The following is a 17986-nucleotide window of genomic DNA, read 5'->3' on the forward strand; positions in this document are numbered from 1 at the left end:
AGCGCGCGCCGGAGGGTGACCCGCCTGAGCCATAGAGACGTGGGAGGCGGAGGCTAGACTGTCACCCTTTGCCAGTGACATGGCCTGGGCAGGGCTAGAGCGCCCCGGCGACCATAGAGACTGGGGGGCAGAGCGCCGCCGCCGCCGCGTCCTTTGCCTGCAGCCCGCCTCCGAGGCCGAGCGTCTCCTTCCTGCTGCCGGGCCCCAGCGTGCTCGGTGCCGGCGCCGCCATGCTGCCCGCCGCCCGCCCCGTAGGGGGGCCCTGCCTGAGGGGGCTCCGGGCCGCCGCCCGCCTCCTGCTCCGGTACCGGGGCCGCCCCGCCCCCACGGGAGCCCCGAGCGGCCGGGTCCCTGCGCGCGGGCGGGCGGGCGGCCCTGGGGCAATCCCGGGCCGGCGGCGGGCGGGCGCCCCCTGCTGGCCGTGCAGCCCCGGCCCACGCGCGGAGCCTACTCGGGGCCTGCGGGTCCCGCCGCCAAGCTCGCGAGGCGCGGCCCGGTTCCCGGGGCGGGGGGTTGGTCTGCGCGGGGCTCCCCAGATCGGTATCTGCAGCGGCGGGGCTGTGCGCGGGGCACCCCCGAGCCTGGCTAGAGCTGCCCTGCCCGGGCTGTGTCCTCCCCGCTGAGCCGGCAGAGCCTGACCGCGCCGCTCTTTCCCTTGCACAGGCAGCAGCTGCCGGGAGTCTGTGCTGTGAGGATGCTGCGGACCAGCTGCCAGCGAAGGACAGAAGCCCTGGCCAGCGCCCCCTTGGATAACGCCCCTAAGGAATATTCCCCCAAGATCCAGCAGCTGGTGCAGGACATTGCTAGCCTGACACTACTGGAGATCTCGGACCTCAATGAGTTGCTGAAGGTGGGCAGGGTGCCTGGCCAGACTCCAGCCTGTGCTCTGCCCCTCCGTGTGAAGGGGGTCGCGACTGGTACCTGCTGGGGGGGGGCACAAGTCTCCCCTCTTCCCCTCACCAGATTCTCCATGGAGCTCCTAGCTGTTTGCGACCGCCTCTCCCTGTGGCTGCAGCTGGCCAGCTCCAGGAGCTGCTGCACAAGAAGGAGGCCCAGCTAGCAAACCCTGGCAGAAATTGGGGGGCACGTGATTTCCTCCCCCCCCCCAATATGTAACCTCTGGAAAGTGCCCCACTTTGTATAGTTGGGCAGGGTAATGGCCTGGGCTGTACTAAGTTGGGACATGGAGGGAGGGCAGGATACAGGAGCAGTTGATTGTCAGAGCACAGAATGGAGCTGTTCCTCTGTCCTTTGTCTATGGCTGAGGTGTTCTATGGCTGTCCCTCTTCTTGCTGGGAACACAGGGTATCTGTTCTGTGCTGTTGATTACACCTTGTTATCTTCTGCAGAAGACACTGAAGATCCAGGACATGGGGCTGATGCCGATGGGTGGAATGATGCCACCACCTGCAATGCAGTCAGCCACTCAGGTAACTCCCAGTTGCTCTGCTAGGGTCCTCCTCTGTGCCCCTGGACAAATGCCAGTGGAAGGGAAGCGCTGTCTAGGAAGATGGGCATTGGTTTAACCTTGTACTTTGGCAAATTTAGTTCTAGTGAGTCCAAAAATGCCCCACCTGTGATTCTGAAGGTTGGTTCTGAGCTAAACAGACCTACTCCAGGTTCTCCTAGGGATCTTTATACCTGTGGTGGTTCTAGACAAGGAACTGGAGTGTTGGTAGAAGTTTATATAGCTGCCTGTCAATCTTGGAGCATCTTTCTCTGTGCAAGTGCTGTGCCCCTCTGCAGGTTTGCAGTGAGGTGAGTTCCCCGGTTGGCCAGAAGGGGCTGTTTGTCAAGTCCTGTGTGTGGCAGGGCGGAAGGGTCCTGAATGCTTTTGTACTTGGCCTCACTAGGCTTCTGGTTCCAGGTAGCAGAAGAAGAAGAGACCCCCAAGAAGCAGGAGAAAATTCATTTCACTGTCAAGCTGACTGAGGTGAAGGCTGTGGAAAAAGTAAAACTGATCAAGGAAGTGAAGAACTGCATGCAGGGGCTGAACCTTGTCCAGGTGAGGAGATGGCACTTACCTCTGCCTGTATGATCTTGGTCACTGCTTGAGCAGCATCTCCCTGGGGCTGTGCTGAAAGCTCGGAGCCTCTGCCCAAACTATTTTCAAAAGTGCTTTTTAAAATGGAGACATTGGCTTTACTTCAGAATAGCAGCTTGGATTCCTTGGTGTCCTTGGGCTCCCTTTCCAGTGCACAGCAGTGTCCCAAGTGCATGGGGATTGAGCATTAGGCCTTCCAACAGGAAGGCTGTGTCTACACTACCATGGTAAGTCGACCTATGCTACGCAACCCCAGCTACGTACCTTAGGTCGAGTTACCGTGGGAGGTCAATGGGAGAAACTCTCCCGTCGACTTACCTTACTCTTCTTGGTGAGGGTAGAGTACAGGGGTCGACTGGAGAGTGATCTGCTGTTGATTTGATGGGTCTTCACTAGACCTGCTAAATCGACTGCCAATGGATCAATCTCAGAGCGTGGATCCAGGCTGTAGTGTAGATGTAGCCGAAGTGTCTGCACCCCCTTGTCTCCATTGCTTCCTTCAAAACAAGGGTCTCTTCTTCCCAGGACTTCTGTGTGGTTGGTTTCTAGAAGCAATAATGCACATTCTCACCAGATGGGGGCAGCAAAAACCTACCCCATACCATGAGAGAGGAAGACACGCCCCCCCCCACTCCCCCTTAACAGCAGTAGAGTTTGTTTATCCTATTAAGTACAGGAAATCCCAATCAACAGCTTAATTTACAGGCACAGGTTAAACAAGCCATGTAAGGCATTTTTTACTGAACATGTGAAAAGTCAGGGCCTAAGAGTCCAAAGACAGAGTTGTCAGAACAGTTCATATTGGAGTTGGAGCTTATTTATCTTAAACTCTTCTGATGTTGCTTGTGTATACTGGAGGTGGAAATAGTTCCGCAGACCTGTTTAAATTGGGCAAACCAGCAGCATTTAACAAGCAAATGAAATATTTACATTTTAAAGACTGCATTTACTGATGTGCGATTAGATTGTCTTCCTTCAGCTCCCTCTTCAGCATCTCAGGGAGACTTGCGGAGAGCCACAGCAGAAAAGTTAACTTCTCCTCTGTCACCTTCTGTGAACTGTCTGCAGATCTTGGCAGAACCCTTCAATAGCAACTCATCTGAACTTTCTCCATGATTTACAGGGAATGGCATGCGTCCATCCATTTCATACAGGTGTCCATCCACATTGACAAACAGAATAAAATAGAAGTTCACTTCCTCCTCCTCTACTTGACACTGGCCTTCTGGTGCAACAGCACTATGGACTTCCTGAACAGCCTTGTTGTTTTCAAGGTGTTTTCAGTCACCAATGCCTGTGGATGCAGTAAATTGGCACCCCTACACATTGTACCCAGGTGCACTCTCCCCAGCAGGCAATGCCACAATTTATCCTAAGATCCCCTGCAGGGCTCTCTGGGCTAGCTAGGGCTTCTCATTGCAGCTGGATTCAGTCCAGCAATGGCTTCTCTCTTGAAGGAGTTTTGTTAATTCAGAGTTACTCAGGGATATATCCCTCTCATTCACCAGCCTCTGTAAGCTGAAATTCCAGCCCTGGCCTGCTTCCCTGCATACACGTGGCTGTGGCAGGGCACTCTGTCCTCTCAGAGGAGACTGTTGTCTCATTCTGGGTTTCTCACACCCGTAGGAGCAGGGATGGTTTCTGTTCTACAGGCCATCTTTAGTAGCTGTGGTCTAGGCCCAATATGAGGCAAGGATGGTAAAAACTATCAGGACATAGAAAAGGTAGAAATATATAACAAATATTTCTGTTCTGATTGGGAAAGAAGCAGTAGGAGCAAAACACTAGAAAAAAGTGATTTTTAAAACAGCAGCTAGCCTACACGTGTGTGCATCTTATCTAAAGTCCTGCCATCCCATAGTGGTGATGATGTATCTGGCTGTGTCTACACTAGCACTTCTGGTGGTTGGGGTGGGGGGCGGGAGACAGCTGTCCCTGACTGACCTACTTTTCATCAACAAAAATGCCAGTGTGGATAGCGCTATGTTGGCAGGAGACGCTCTCCCCAGCACAGCTACCGCCCTGGCCGGGGGTTGTTTGTGCCAGCAGGAGAGCTTCTCCCACTGGCACAGAGCAGCTACGTGGGAGACCTTCCAGCAGCACAGCTGTGGTGGTGCAGCTGTGCCACTGTAAGGTCTGAGTGTAGGCCTAGCTTCTTCTGACCTCTCTCCTTTTCTCTTCCCCCTCCCACTAGTTCCTGTGTCCAGCTTCCCCTGCTCCCCTAAGGGGGTGCTCCTCTTAGTAACCCTGTGGGAGTTCTTTTGTTTTGTTGATGGACTTTGGCCCTTCTGGTCACCCTGTTCTGTAGGCTCAGCAGGAGATCAAGCAAAATTCATTTGAACCAATTGTTTCGGCATTGTCCGTTAGCAATTCTTAAGTGACCATCCTGGGCCATGTCCTCTTTCCTGCCTGTAGAAATACTTAAACCAAGCCCTCTGCTTCCTTCCCCAGAGCTAAAGAGGAGCTAGCTCTGTGTACCTCAAAACTTGTACTTTCCACCAACAGAAGTTGGTCCAAGAAAAGATAGCGCCTTACCTACCTTGTCTCTCTAACCCAATATATTCATACGGAAAATACCACCCCAATAACCAGCTCAACATACAATATTAATCCATTATTAAAATTCAGCTTTATAGTCATCACGTGCATTTTTACACAGCCTAATCCAGGGTCATACATCTGGGATTAAAGTGCATGTTATGATTATAAAATGGGGGACCATGTCATGGAAAATGGTAACTTTGAAAAGAATTTAAGAATCATGGTAGAAAATCAGTTGGATGTGAGCTCCCAATTCATTGCTGTAGAGCTGGGGCATCTAAATGCACCCGCGTCCTAGCCAGCGGTGGAGCATCTGCTGAAATGCCGCCGAATTTCGGCGGCATTTCGGTGATGACGCTGCTTGCCGCTGACAAGCAGCGTCATCGAGAGGCGTCGCTGCCGAAATGCTGCAGAAATTTGGCGGCATTTCGGCAGATGCTCCACTGCCGCCACGGTCCTTCGGCTGGCACCCGCCAGACGAAAAGGTTGGGGACCACTGCTGTAAAGGATGAACTCTTAGATGTATAAAGTGGAAAATATCAATCAGGAGCAAGGAGGTGACATTCCCTCTGTAAACAGCTTTAATGATCCCATTACTGGGATACTGTGTCCATTTCTGGGTGTCAACACTTCAAAAAGATTGTTGGCAAATTGGAAAGGGTTTGGAAGAGAGATACAAGTATGATCTGAGGTCTGAAAAACTTGCCTTAGAGTGAAAGACAAGAGGCCTAGTGTATTTGGTTTCACCAAGACAAGGTGTAGCAATGACTCAATCGCAGTCAAGTACCTATAAGCGGCAGAGATGTCTGGTTGCAGACAGCTCTCCTGTCTAGTAGAAAAAGGCAGAACATCCAATGGCTGGAAAATGAAGGTAGGCAAATTCAGGCTAAAAACAAAGTGAATGTTTTTAGTAGGGAGGATAACTAACCATTGAAACAGCTTACCTAGGGACATGGGGGATTCTCTATTGCTTGAAATGCTTAAACCAAGACTGAAAGGCTTTCTGAAAGAGATGCTGTGGTTCAAACAGAAGTGATGGGCTTGATGTAGAGATTATTCAGGGTGGTTCTCTGGCCTGGGTTATATAGGACATAGAGGATAATAATGGTCCCCTATGGCTTTAAAATCTATTAATCTAGTTAGTGAAAACAGCTAGTTTCTGACTGTCTCTCTCTCTCTCTGGCAGGCAAAGAAACTGGTAGAGTCACTTCCACAGGAAATCAAGGCCAATGTATCCAAAGAGGAAGCAGAGAAGATTAAAGCAGCACTGGAGGCAGCAGGAGGGACTGTGGTTCTGGAGTAGATGGCCCACTCATGGCTGAGGGACTAGTGTACCTCCTGCCCATGCGGGGCACCTGTCCACTGACTGTCGCAGGGTTCCTGTGCATTTCCAGGGGGCTGAGATCTGCCCTGCTTTTCTGCAGTGGGCTTTGCTCTGTTACGATGGCCCTGCACCAGTGGGGTGTGTTCAGTGGGGGGGCTGACATTTGTACCAGCACCGTAATGAACTCTGAATCTATTAAAAAGGTGTGTGGGAGGGAAAGTCTGTGAACCAGTGATGTGTAAAAGACCAGTCCTCCCCGAAGCCACTCACCAGACTGTGCACGCCAGCCAGCAGAGCTGCCTGAGGGTGGAGTGCACCCATGCGCCAGCCCATGTGGCTTTGTGCCACCGAATAGGCCTGTCACTAGGCTGTGATCACTGATATTTTCACCCCATGTATCTACTCTTTTTCCTGTCCCCCTCTTTCCAATGGTATCTTCCCAGGTGCCTTCTGTGTGTGGGGGGAGGGAAGTCCTGTGCTAATGCAGGAGTTTGACCTTTCGCTGCAACTCAGACAATCTCAAACTAGGCTGTGGCTAATTATTTACAGGTGAATGGATAAGGAGCTGAGGGAAGGGGTATTTTTCTTGCAGGGTGACGTTCGGGTTGGGGTGGATTCTCCTCCCTAATGGGAGTCTGAACAGCATGGAGGCTTGGACTCCGTTCTGCTCAGCTGACTGCTGCTGTGCAGGGTGGGCACCTGTCTATCGCAGGTGACTGATGTGCACTTGGAGGGAGGATTTGCCAGCCCAAACTAAGGCCATGTCTATACTTACAGCAGCAGAGCTGTGCCTCTGTAAACTTGTAAGAGCGCTTGTGTAGCTATGTTATGCCGACAGGAGAGAGCTCTGATCTCAACATAATAAAACCAGCTTAGTGGGTGATGGGAGAGCGTCTCCTGCTGCCATAGCAGTGTGCACACCCATGCTTATGCCAGCAAAATTTATGCTTGGGGGGATGTTTTTTTTCACAGGCCTGAGCAACAAAAGTTTTGCTGACATAAGTGCTAGTGAACCAGAGCCTGTGGGAAAGTCCCCCTGAACCCAGGCCAGCATCTTGTTTCTATGACCCTCCGTCTCCAGTGTCATTGGCTAATCCTGGCCACTGCTGGCCACCTTCATTCACAGCCCCTCCCTTTGCTTTACCTTTCTGAGCTGTTAATAATCCATGGGGGAGGGGCTCTGCAAGCCCAGCCCATCACTGCCCATGTTTGCTGAGCTGCCACTCGGCCAGGCAGAGGGGCAGCCTGGCCAGAGGGCAGCTCTGCATTCAGGTTATGGGTAGGCCAAGATCTGAAAGGGGTGCTACAAGCTAGCCAAGGTGCTGGGGAGTGGGGTTTGGAGCTGAGTTTACTCTCCAGCAGTTGGCCAGCCCACAGAAGGCTGCACATGTTACAGAGAGGGAATGACCAGTGGTTTTCAAACTTTCTGTGCTAGTGACTCCTTTCACAGAGCAAGTCTCTGAGTGTGACCCCCCCCCCATTATTAATTGAAAACAGGGTGGGGTAATTTAAGGGGGCCTTTGGGCTGTCAGCCCTACAGAGCTGACAGGTCATGACCCCCATGTAACCACTTTGCATCCCCTTGAGGGGTCATGACCCCCATTTGAGAACCCTCTGGATTAGAGCCTCTGACCCTGCCTGAGCCCACACCCTGGCCTGGCATATGCTTTCTCCTTGCTGCTGCCTGTTGTGTGTGTGGGGAGGTGACTAGTCTCCTGGCCTACTCGGCCCTAAAAGCCCAGGTACCGGGGCTCAGGCCATGTCTGCTTTGAAAGGTTACCAGCTGGAGCAAGCTTGGGCTCTTGGTCCAGCGTCTGTATCCCTGAACCCTGCACCAGCCCTCTCGGGGTCCTGGCTGGATTAGCCACAAAGCCCCAAACCAGGCCCAGGAGCACCCTGCTCAGGCCATGTGCTCGCACCTCTACCGGCTCATCCACACTCCGCTTTGTCTATGAAAGTGCCTGCGGTGCTGGTAGGGCGACCAGACAGCAAGTGTCAAAAATCAGGGGTAGGTGCCTATAGAAGAAAAAGTCCCAAATATTGTGTCCCTATAAATTTGGGAATCTGGTCACCATAGGTGTGGGAACTCTGCCTTGCCCTGGGGTGCAAAGGGGGTGACCAGCCTGCACTGTGCCGTTGCCCTGCAGCTGCCCTGGCCTGCCAAGGGGGGCGGGCCAACCCCCACCAAGCTGGGTCCCCTGGCCTGGCTTCCGGCTGGGGCTGGGGCCTGTTCTGGGCTCCTCTGCCGTCGCCCTTTTAAGCCTCCCTGCGCTGGCGTTGCCCATTTAAGGCCGGGGCGGGCAGGCGGGGCTCCGCTGCGCTGGGACGGGCCGGGCAGGGCTGGGACGGGCTGGGACGGGCTGCCCGGGGAAGCGGATCGCGCCGCGCGGACCTGCCCGATGGCGGAGAAGCGCGTGTCCCGCTGGTACTTCGGAGGCCTGGCCTCGTGCGGCGCCGCCTGCTGCACCCACCCGCTGGATCTGCTCAAGGTGCGGCCCCCGATCCCCCCTCCGGGACCCCCGCAGTGCCCTGACCCCCGGACCTCTCCGACCCCCTCCGGGACCTCTCCAGTGCCCCAACCCTCCGGGACCCCCCCAGTGCCCCACCCCCCACCCCGGACCCCCCCCAGTGCCCCGACCCTCCGCCCCTCCAGTGCCCCAACCCCCCGCCCCTCCGGACTCCCCTCCAGTGCCCCGACGCTCTGCCCCCGGACCCCAGGTCCCCAGTGCCCCAACTCTCCTGCCCCCTCGGACCCCTAGGACCCCCAGTGCCCCAACACCCCGCCCCCGGACCCCTAGAACCCCGTGTCCCAATCCTCCTGCCCCTCCTGGGCCCCCAGTGCCCCAACCCTCCTGCCCCCGGACCCCTAGGACCCCAGTGCCCCAACACCCCGCCCCGGACCCCTAGAATCCCCCCAGTGTCCCAATCCTCCTGCCCCCTCCTGGGCCCCCCAGTGCCCCAACCCTCTGCCCCCCAGCCTCCCACTGCCCTGGCACACTGGCACTCAGCAGCGTTGGCTCTGACCACCCTAGCCAGCTGTTTGGAGGCTCCATTGCTCTCTCTGCCCCCTCCCCGGAGCTGTTCCCTCAGCACTGCGGGGTCTGCAGGCTGGCTCTGCACAGGGCCTGGCTGCCCTGTAAGCCCCTGCCTGGGCTCCCAGGAATCCCTAGGGCACAGGCCTGCCTTGGGAAGAGGGAGGTGTTTCCTTTGCCCCCATGCCACCTTCCCCACCACAGGCCCCATATTCCTGGGCCACTCTCGCTGCCTTCTGAAGCCTGGTCCCCAGCCAGGGGCCCGATGCTCTCCTTAGTCTTATCTCCTGAGGACTTCGGCCCCACGCCTGGCACCGCACGGCCGTGCTCAGCGGCACCGCACGGCCGTGCTCAGCGGCACCGCACGGCCGTGCTCAGCGGCACCGCACGGCCGTGCTCAGCGGCACCGCACGGCCGTGCTCAGCGGCACAGGCTGTAGGCGCTTGTATAGGCTGGGGCGCTATGGAGTGCGTGGGCGTTGGAGCAGAGGTGTAGGGGATCCCCTGGCTTACAGAGCCCCCATCTTGCAGGGGGCACTCTGCTACTGACCTGGAAGATGTAGTGACCCTGGGGTGGGGCTGGGGCCTGGTCAGGACTCCTGGGTCGTCTCCTGGCTCTGCTTTTCCCCCAGGCTGGGCAAGCAGAGAGAGAGAAGGTATTTCTCCCTGGAACGCTAGGGAGGCCTCTGCTGCCAGGTGCTGCGGCCCTGGAAGATGGCGGCTCAGTGGAACTGTGCTGCGGTAGCTGGGAGTGAGATGAAAGGCCCCTGCTGCCCTTTGCCGTCTCTGGGGCTCCCCCCCCCCCGGCATGGCTGTCCCCCCTCACTGGCCATGGCCGGGCGGGTTCTCTTACATACGCCGCTGAGAAGAAACAGGCCCCGGGACATGGCGTGGGGGCATCCCATGCTGGGAGGGGCCTGCATTACGTATAGGTGCCCTTTGTCCCACCCCGATCCCCCCCACCCCACCCCGCGCCTGCCATGGTCCCTTTTCCAGGTGATGGGGTGTGGGGCTGATTCCCAAGCTCCGGTCGCGTGGGGGAGCCCACGGGGCTGTGGTCACTTGCTGGGGCTCTCCAGCACATGTGCTAAGGATTAACCCCAAGAAGGGTTGGGACCATTGTCCCCGACGTGCGGGGAAAGGGTCCCAAGCGGCTGTCCCAGTCTTGGCTCCGCAGTGGATGGAGGGATCAGCCCTACCCTGCGCTCCGGGCTGGGGGTGTTGGGCCTGACCCCCTGCATGCTCTCGCCCTGACCCAGGTGCATCTGCAGACGCAGCAGGAGGTGAAGATGCGCATGACAGGCATGGCGCTGCGCGTCATCCGCACTGATGGCTTTCTGGCGCTCTACAACGGGCTGAGTGCCTCGCTCTGCCGCCAGGTGAGTGCCCGGGGCAGCATCTGCCCCATTTCCGCCGTGAGGGGGCGCCCCCCATACTGGGCCCTGCATCTCCTGCTGCAGAGCACATACCCCAACCGGTTACCCAGGTTCTGTGCCTCCTGCCATGGGGGTCACCCCCGCTCCCCCCCCCAGTCCCTCAGCTTCCTGCCGTGGGGGTTGCTCCCCTCCCATTACCCAGGCCCCGGGCCTCTCCCCGTTACGCAGGCCCCACACATTCCCCCCAGATGCAGGTCCAGGTCCTGGCCTCGGTAGTGCTCCTTTCCAGGGAGCAGCTCCCCTTGGCTGAGCTGGGGAGCAGCAGCCCAGCCCCGGAGCCAGGGGCTTGGTGCCAACTGTGGCTCTGTTTACGGGCCGGATGCCACATGCTGAGCAGCACCTTTGGGAGCTGTCTGCGGAGGGCAGGGAGTCCCCTGGGGTGCAGCAATTGGGCCCTGCTCTGACTCTCTGTCTCCTCAGATGACGTACTCCCTGACCCGCTTCGCCATCTATGAGACCGTGCGGGACCGCATGAGCCAAGGCACCCAGGGACCTCTGCCCTTCTACCAGAAGGTGCTGCTGGGTGCTATGGGAGGTGAGCAGGGGCAGGGGAGCCCAGGCCATGGGCTATGGCCAGGCTTGGGGAGTCCCATGACCCTGAATCTTCTCTGGTTGCAGGTTTCACTGGTGGGTTTGTGGGGACCCCGGCAGACATGGTGAACGTCAGGTCAGTTCCACGTGTCTCGGACGCTCTGCTCGCTGGGGATGTGGCTGGAGTGCAGGGCAGAGGGAGATGTGGGCCATCCCATCTCAGCTTGTCATGGACTCCATGAGCTATGGCCTGATCCAATGTGGCAGATCCTACGTCCTGCACCTGGAGGGACCGGAATTGCCCATCCATGCCTGGGGCTGCCCCAGACCAGGGGTTCCAGATCCCTGGGGTTGGCCCCTCTGATGTCACAGGAGCTGGTGGTGGAGAAGCCCTGCTAGGTCCCGCTGTGTGGCCCCATTTCCCCAGGGAGCACCGGTCATAGTCGCATGCTGGGTGAGCTCAGGCCGGCTCAGAACAAGGGGGGCAGAGTCCCACCCCAAGGGCTGATCACAGGGGCAGGTCGCTCAGTCTGTCCTGGTCTGTCGCCCCTCACCTCCCCCACTGCTCTATCTCTGTAGGATGCAGAATGACATGAAGCAGCCGGTGCATTTGAGGCGGAAGTGAGTGACGGTGCAGTAAGTGGGGGGACCCCAGGGACTTGAGACCAGCTGGCTTGGGTCCCTCCCCCCCAGCATGTGGTGGGGGGAGGCAAGGATCCTTAATGGGATGCTAAGGGGCTGCTCACATGGTGACACTGGGGGGGGGGGATCCACTCCCCCTGTGCCCTCCGTGTGCCATCTCTGTGGACGGGAGCTGCAGTGAGGTGGTATGGCCACAGGGGGGCAGCATTGCTCCAAGCGTCACAGTTGCTGGCTGGGGGGCGGGGTGGGGGTGACCCCAGCTCTGCTCCTCAAGCAGGAATTTCCAGCAGCCCTGGACGTATCGAGTGGGGCTGATTGGAAGGGCTCACGGCTTTACCTCTTTCCCTTCTTGTCCCTCCAGTTACTCCCACGCCCTGGATGGCATGTACCGAGTGCTTCGTGAGGGTAGGACTCTGCCACGGGCCTGGGGGCACAGGGGCCTGGGGGCACAGGGGCTTGGCATCTCCTCTGGCCTGAGCAGGGGCACCCCTGGCTGGTGTTGTGAAGCCTCAGGGCAGGAATTGCTTCCGGGGGACACCAGGGCAGCTAAATGGCTCGGTTTGGTCAGAGGCCAAGTGGCAGCTGGGTTGGGGGGCTGGATCCAGCTGATTGAAGTCTGCAGGGACCAGGGGCAGCCTGGTTGGCAGCCCTGTCGTGGGTGTGGCTGGAGGCTGGGGTCGAAATGGCCAGGCAGAGCGGGTGCTGGAGATGAGCAGGGCCCAAGGGGCAGGCTGAGTTGGGAGGGCGTTAGGGGGTGGTCGGGATTGTTCATCCAGATGCTGCTTCTGAAGTGCAGCAGCCTTAGGAGCCCTCTGAGCAGTTTGGATTTGTCCCGTGGGATGACACAGCAAGGGCCAGGCCAGACGCTGCAGTGAGAGGCCCCAGCCCCGAGCCCTCCAGTGGTGGGAATGAAACACTCCCCTCAGCCCCCAGCTGGGAAGGCAGAGCCTGAAAGGGGAGTTGTTTTTTCAAAGAAAGGAAGAAGAGGCAGAGAGACAAGCAGAGGAGAGGGAGAGAGCCAGAACAGGCTGAAAGGAATCAGTGCTAGGGTGAGTGACGTCTCTTCCCTTGGAGCCAGAGGCAGGGGCCCCTGGGGCGTTCCCCCGCTGGGTGGTGGAGGGTCCGGGGCTGGAGTCACAGCCAGAGCCTGCCGCCCTGCACAAACCCAGGCTCTGGGTGGACGGCTGGCCTGGTGGGCAGCTTGACACAGGGCTAATGGGAAGGGCGGCTCCGGGCTGGTCTGGGGCTGAATTCACCCCCACACACACTGTGCACTGATTCCCCTCCCTCTCCCTCTCCCTCTCCCCAGAGGGCTTGAAGAAGCTGTTCTCAGGTGCTACAATGGCGTCGAGCCGAGGGGCCCTGGTCACCGTTGGACAGGTAGGAACCCTCCCCTGGGCACTGGGGGGCGGCTGGGACTGGCTCTGCCCCGGGCCTCACGGGCCACCTCTGGGCAGTGGGGGAGCCAGTCCCCTGGGATGTGGGGAGACACGGAGGCAGGGTGGGATGAGCCGCTAACTGCGCCCCCCTTCCTGCAGCTCTCCTGCTATGACCAGGCCAAGCAGCTGGTGCTCACGACCGGGTTTCTCTCCGACAACATCTTCACTCACTTCCTGGCCAGCTTCATCGCTGTGAGTAGGAGCAGGGTGGGGGGAGGGCTGCCCGATGGTGCTAGTCATGGGAATTGCAGCCAGGCGCTAGGCGTGCACCCCACAGGGCTGCTGGCTTCCCGTGCCTCAGGCTGCTGCTGCAGAGCTCTTGCCCCAGAGAAATGAGACAGTGGGATGAGGAGACTCCCCCAGGCCTCTTCTGTTCACAGCATGTAGGTTCTTGCCCTGTTCCCCTCTGCAGATTAGTGACCCGGAGCTGGGATCTGAACCTGGGACCTCCCACACTACGTGCATGACCTAGTATTCCTGGAGCTAACGGAGCCGCTCCACTAGCTGGCAGCAGTAGTAGACTCTCAGCCGCATGTGGAGCAGCCCCTAGAGACCAAGAGACTCCTACTCTGCTCGCTGGGTGGGTTACGTAGGCAGCTCTGTGTCCGTTCACCTGCCCTCTGCCCAGGGACTGGAAGGGAAAGGGCCAGTGGCACCACTAGTCCCAGGGACTCCCTGTCTGTGACCCACCTTTGTCCCTTCCCCCCAGGGTGGATGTGCCACGTTCCTCTGCCAGCCCCTGGACGTACTCAAGACCCGCCTGATGAATTCGCAGGGAGAGTACCGGGTGAGTAACCCTGCAGTGAGCCCAGGAAGGGTCACAATCTGTCCTGCCCCTCCCCACCCCCCTTCCCTGCCACAATCTCACCAGCTTCCCACGTACCTCCCCACTGCCCCATGGCTGGATCCCTGGCTCCTCACGCCCCAGATCTCAGCCCAGACACGCCTGTCTCCAGGGCAGCTGCGAGCCAGATCAGTCCGAGGCAGTTCCCGCAGTGGGTCTCCTGGCTTATTTCCCTCTCTTTCGTTTCAGGGCGTTGTCCACTGCGCAGTGGAGACCGCCAGGCTCGGACCTCTGGCCTTCTACAAGGTACCGGGCCGCGGCTGGGGGTTGGAGGGCATTGGGGGCCAGTAGGGGGTGGAAGGAGTGTGGGAGCAGGAGGGTGCTCGTGTGGGGGCTGGGGGGCAGAGTGTGGGGGTGAAAGGAGCACAGGGGGCGGGCGATGCGGGGCCTTGCCCAGGCTCTCCCTGGGGCAGGGCTGCCTGGAGGGGCAGCCCCAGGACCTGCCTGCCAGGTGAGTGGGTGAGGGGCTGTGGGGGTGGAGCCCATGAAAAGGCCCATAGGGGCTGGGGCCCCGGCACTGGCTGACAGATTCATCCACTGTGCAAACCCCACGCACCCCGGCTGTCTGCGCACCTCTCCTGCTGCCCCTCCCCTTGGCCGCTGGGACCCGGCTGCCGCTCCCCTGCCTGGCCACTCCTGCTCCCCGCAGCCTCCTCCTGTCCTTCTCTTCCACCCCCAGCTGCCCCACCCTTGCCCCCCCCCCCCCCCCGAGGGCCGAATTGCAGGACAGAGACTGACCCTCCCCTTTCTCCTTTCCTGCCCGTCCCCTTCCAGGGCTTTGTTCCTGCTGCCATCCGCCTGGTGCCTCACACCGTCCTCACCTTCCTCTTCTTGGAGCAGCTGCGCAAGTACTTCGGGATCAAAGTGCTGGCCTGAGGGGGGGAAGGGCCCTGCGCCTTCCAGACCCGGCTCCTCCCCGGGATGAGACCCAGCGAGACACCACTGAGGTCCTAGAAGGCCCCTCCCCACCCTCCCTGCCTACCACTAACCCAGCTGGGCCAAAGGGCCCCGCCCCTGGACTGGGCCATGGCAATAGGGATGGGTCCTCTCCTCCCTGCACCTTACAGGCCCCCGGGGGGGGGCATGCCCTGGGAGGCCAAGGCTCTTCGGAGCCGGTCCATCCCTTGCTCTGTGACAGGCCCCCGTCCCAGGGCGCCCTTGTTTACAGCAGAACCTGGCAGGTTCTTCAGCGATGGGGGCTCAGGCGGGTCCGGCTCCCCCGGTCCTCAGGACAGCCGGGTATTACTGGTGGCGGCTGGGGAGGGGATCGCGGGCTTCCCCAGAGGATCCCATGGGTGGAGAAAGGAGACCAGGCTCAGGGTGCTGAACCAGTTCTGTTTGGTCCCCGCCTCCATCCCTGTGTGATCTCTGCCCCTGTCGGGCGGATGGCATCCCCCTCCCCTCCTTCCTGCAGGTCCTTGGCCTGCTGTCCACGGGTGCCCCCTCTTCGAGCGCCGCCCCCGGTAACACTCTCCCCAGTAGTCTGGCTCCCTCAGTCCCTCTCCTGCCTCTCCCACCTGCTGCCTCATGCTTTAAAGATCAGTTTGTTCAGCCAAAATCTCCCAGACACCCAAAGGTTGTTGGGCTCTTCAGGGATCTGTGCTTTGTACCAATGATGGAGAAAGGACCCTCCCCTGCTCAGCTGCCCCAGGCAGAGGGTGGAGCGCCGGCTAGGGGAGCGGAGAGGAAAGTCCTTCTCCCACACATGCAGCCCAGCTCCTGTCCTGGGCCGGACAGTGCCTGACCCGCTGTGTCTGCGGCTCTGCCTCAAACCCGCCCAGGGCACACGATGCCTCGGGCCACGATGGGGACTTGGCAGGAGTCACCTTGGAAAGTCTCTCACGTAGATGAAAAGTAGCTGTGGGAACCAGTCCAAACAGCACATGCTGTCTGGCCTGCACCCGGTGGTCCGGACCGACAGACCGATGGGTGTGAGCTGTGCATGGCACACGGGGGTTGGAGCAGTTCAGGAGAGATCTGAGCTGTTCTCTACACCCAGCGCTAACCCCGTGGTGGTGCAGCAAAGTGGGACCCCGACATCCAGCACGTTCCGGCAGAGCTGCCTTCTCTGGCAGACCGGGCCTCCTGCTGGCAGCTTTGCTGGGCTGCCCTGTGCTGGCCCTGCTGCTTGAGGATCTGCTGTAGTGTCTGTCTAAGGATCAGAATGAGTTGTGGGGGCTGCTCCAAGCCAGCGATGGATCCTGCTTGTGAAGGGAGCGTTTGTATCTCATGCCTGCTCCTTGCTGCTGCTGCCCCCACGAGCCACGACTTCTGAAATGCTGCTGCTGCCCGCGCGTGGTCGGGCCAGGCAATGAGCCATGTGCCAGGTGTCCTTCCCGTGCTGGTGCCCCTGGGATCAAAGAACTGGAGCATTTGTAACCGTGATAATAAACCAATGGAACCGCTGCAGGTCTGTGACTGTTGCTTCTTTCATGGGGGATGGGGAGGGACGGGGGCGTCAGCTCTGTCCCTCCCCAAACTCCCCAGAGCCTTGCACAGGGGCAAAAATCTTAGCTGTCAAACAGGCCCCAGAGCCACCTCATCCCCAGCGCCTGGGGCCCTGTCCACCCACAGGGTGCGTGGGGAGGGGAGAACCACACTGGGGGGTCTCAGCTGGGCGCTCCCCTTTCCCCCCAGTTCCTGTGCCTTGGCACATCTCCCGCCCAGCGGCAATGTCTGGAACCCAGAGCGCTGCCCCCCCCCCAACCCCCGGGGACAGGAGGCCTCTGCATGTCCAGCCCATACCCCGCTAGCTCACGGTTCCACCCTCTGGTTTGCGCTCAGGGTTCTTGCAGGTGCCCCAGCTCGTCCCAAGTCGGCTAGGGGTGCTGCGGGGGGCAGGTGAAGCTGCTAGCCGTGGGGTGCTCTCACATCGCTGCCAGAGCTGTGAGAGAAACTGCTGGGCAGAGGCTGTGCCATGGGCACCCGCCGGCTTCACACATTTCACTGGCACCAGGGCCTGGATGTGACACTAATTGGGCTCCAGCAGCTGGAACAGAGCCAACCTGGGATGGAGAGGCAAGGAAAACTCGTCACCTTAACGAAGCCTAATGATGCCATCTGGCCTCGCGCTTTGTTCCTGTCTCTGCTCCCCAGGAGAGGACTCAGGCATGGCCCAGGTGAGGGGGAGGAGGGAGCCGCAGCAGCAACCTCACAATTGCTGCATGTTCAGGGTGTAGGGGAGGTTGGGGCATGTGGGGTGCAGGCTGTGCACTGGGACTGGCCTTTGCTCCCTTCTGCAGGCTCTGTGGCAGAAGCCTGAGCCAGAGCCTCTCACCCCCAGCCCAGCGCAGCCCTAGGCTGTGTCTGTCTGTGCCGTCTGCGTTTCCAAGGACCTGATTAATGGACAAGCAGCAGGACTCCTGGTTCTGCCACTTCTGAGCCTGACACGCCGGCTGCGGGGGGCAGCAAGAGGAAGGCCAGGGCTTCTGCTGAGACGCCGGCTGTGATGCCATAGGCAAGGTGGGAGCAGGGCCCTGCTGTGAGGCTGTTTGCACGGGGCGGGCAGGAGGCCAGGCCATTGGGCACTGGTTCCATGCCGAGGGGGTGGACGTTCAGAGTCCCTGGGATTCTACTGAACCTGCGGTGGAGCCATGAGCGTCAAGCACAAGGTAAAATGTTTGTGCCCAGCCGCTTGTGGGGACGGGAGGTGGACCCGAGTGGAGCTGTCAGTTATGTGCCAGCCCCAGCCGTGGGCTGGCCCTTCTATGATCCACGCCCTCCCAGCACCCCAGCTCAGGCAGTGCCCACTGCAGGGCCACTCAGCAAGGCTGTGGTGATGGTTGTGGGTTGCTGCCGGCGGTGTTTACGTGAACGCGCTCTCTGCTGGCCCAGCACAGGATAAACATGGGCCTGCTACCAGCCAGCAGAGACTGGGACCCAGAGGGTCAGTGCAGCTCCTTGCTGCATGGGGGCTGGGCCATGCATTGCACACACGGAAGTGATGCACTTGAGCACGTAGAAGACGGGTTAGAGGGGGTTGCAGTGCATAGAACAGCAAATGCAGGTCCAGACTCCCAGCAGGGGATGCTGTTGGGAGCAGGTCAGATGCTCAGGCTGTGGCGGTAGCTTCTAACTAGTCCAGCTCCAGCTGGGACGTGCGAGATGCCGGAGGCAGGAAAGTGAAATCAGAGCCAGCAGCCAGCATGGACAGT

General features: G+C 59.4%; 2 protein-coding genes across 2 annotated transcripts; both read left to right on the forward strand.

The window, feature by feature from the left end:
• The first annotated feature begins 4 nt into the window (after positions 1-4).
• Positions 5-6496, forward strand: MRPL12 (mitochondrial ribosomal protein L12). Its single transcript, XM_039502448.1, has 5 exons — positions 5-304; positions 664-850; positions 1350-1430; positions 1868-2005; positions 5772-6496. The coding sequence occupies exons 1-5, from the start codon at positions 231-233 to the stop codon at positions 5886-5888; spliced, it is 597 nt and encodes a 198-aa protein (XP_039358382.1). The 5' UTR covers positions 5-230; the 3' UTR covers positions 5889-6496.
• Positions 6497-8221: 1725 nt separating this feature from the next.
• Positions 8222-16238, forward strand: SLC25A10 (solute carrier family 25 member 10). Its single transcript, XM_039502447.1, has 11 exons — positions 8222-8398; positions 10200-10319; positions 10797-10911; positions 10995-11043; positions 11487-11528; positions 11911-11954; positions 12859-12929; positions 13088-13180; positions 13698-13775; positions 14022-14078; positions 14607-16238. Exons 1-11 carry the CDS (start codon positions 8309-8311, stop codon positions 14706-14708), a joined length of 861 nt encoding a protein of 286 aa, XP_039358381.1. The 5' UTR covers positions 8222-8308; the 3' UTR covers positions 14709-16238.
• Positions 16239-17986: the final 1748 nt, after the last annotated feature.

This window comes from Mauremys reevesii, linkage group 15, assembly GCF_016161935.1.
Source record: "Mauremys reevesii isolate NIE-2019 linkage group 15, ASM1616193v1, whole genome shotgun sequence".
Classification (NCBI taxonomy): Eukaryota; Metazoa; Chordata; order Testudines; family Geoemydidae; genus Mauremys; species Mauremys reevesii.

Excerpts from the sequence above, each read along its gene's own strand:
- MRPL12 (XM_039502448.1), top strand. The coding sequence starts at position 231 with ATGCTGCCCGCCGCCCGCCCCGTAGGGGGGCCCTGCCTGAGGGGGCTC. Across the intron at positions 305-663 it reads GCCGCCCGCCTCCTGCTCCG|GCAGCAGCTGCCGGGAGTCT; the intron begins GTACCGGGGCCG and ends TCCCTTGCACAG. Across the intron at positions 2,006-5,771 it reads AGGGGCTGAACCTTGTCCAG|GCAAAGAAACTGGTAGAGTC; the intron begins GTGAGGAGATGG and ends TCTCTCTGGCAG.
- SLC25A10 (XM_039502447.1), top strand. The coding sequence starts at position 8,309 with ATGGCGGAGAAGCGCGTGTCCCGCTGGTACTTCGGAGGCCTGGCCTCG. Across the intron at positions 10,320-10,796 it reads GTGCCTCGCTCTGCCGCCAG|ATGACGTACTCCCTGACCCG; the intron begins GTGAGTGCCCGG and ends CTGTCTCCTCAG. Across the intron at positions 13,181-13,697 it reads TCCTGGCCAGCTTCATCGCT|GGTGGATGTGCCACGTTCCT; the intron begins GTGAGTAGGAGC and ends CCTTCCCCCCAG.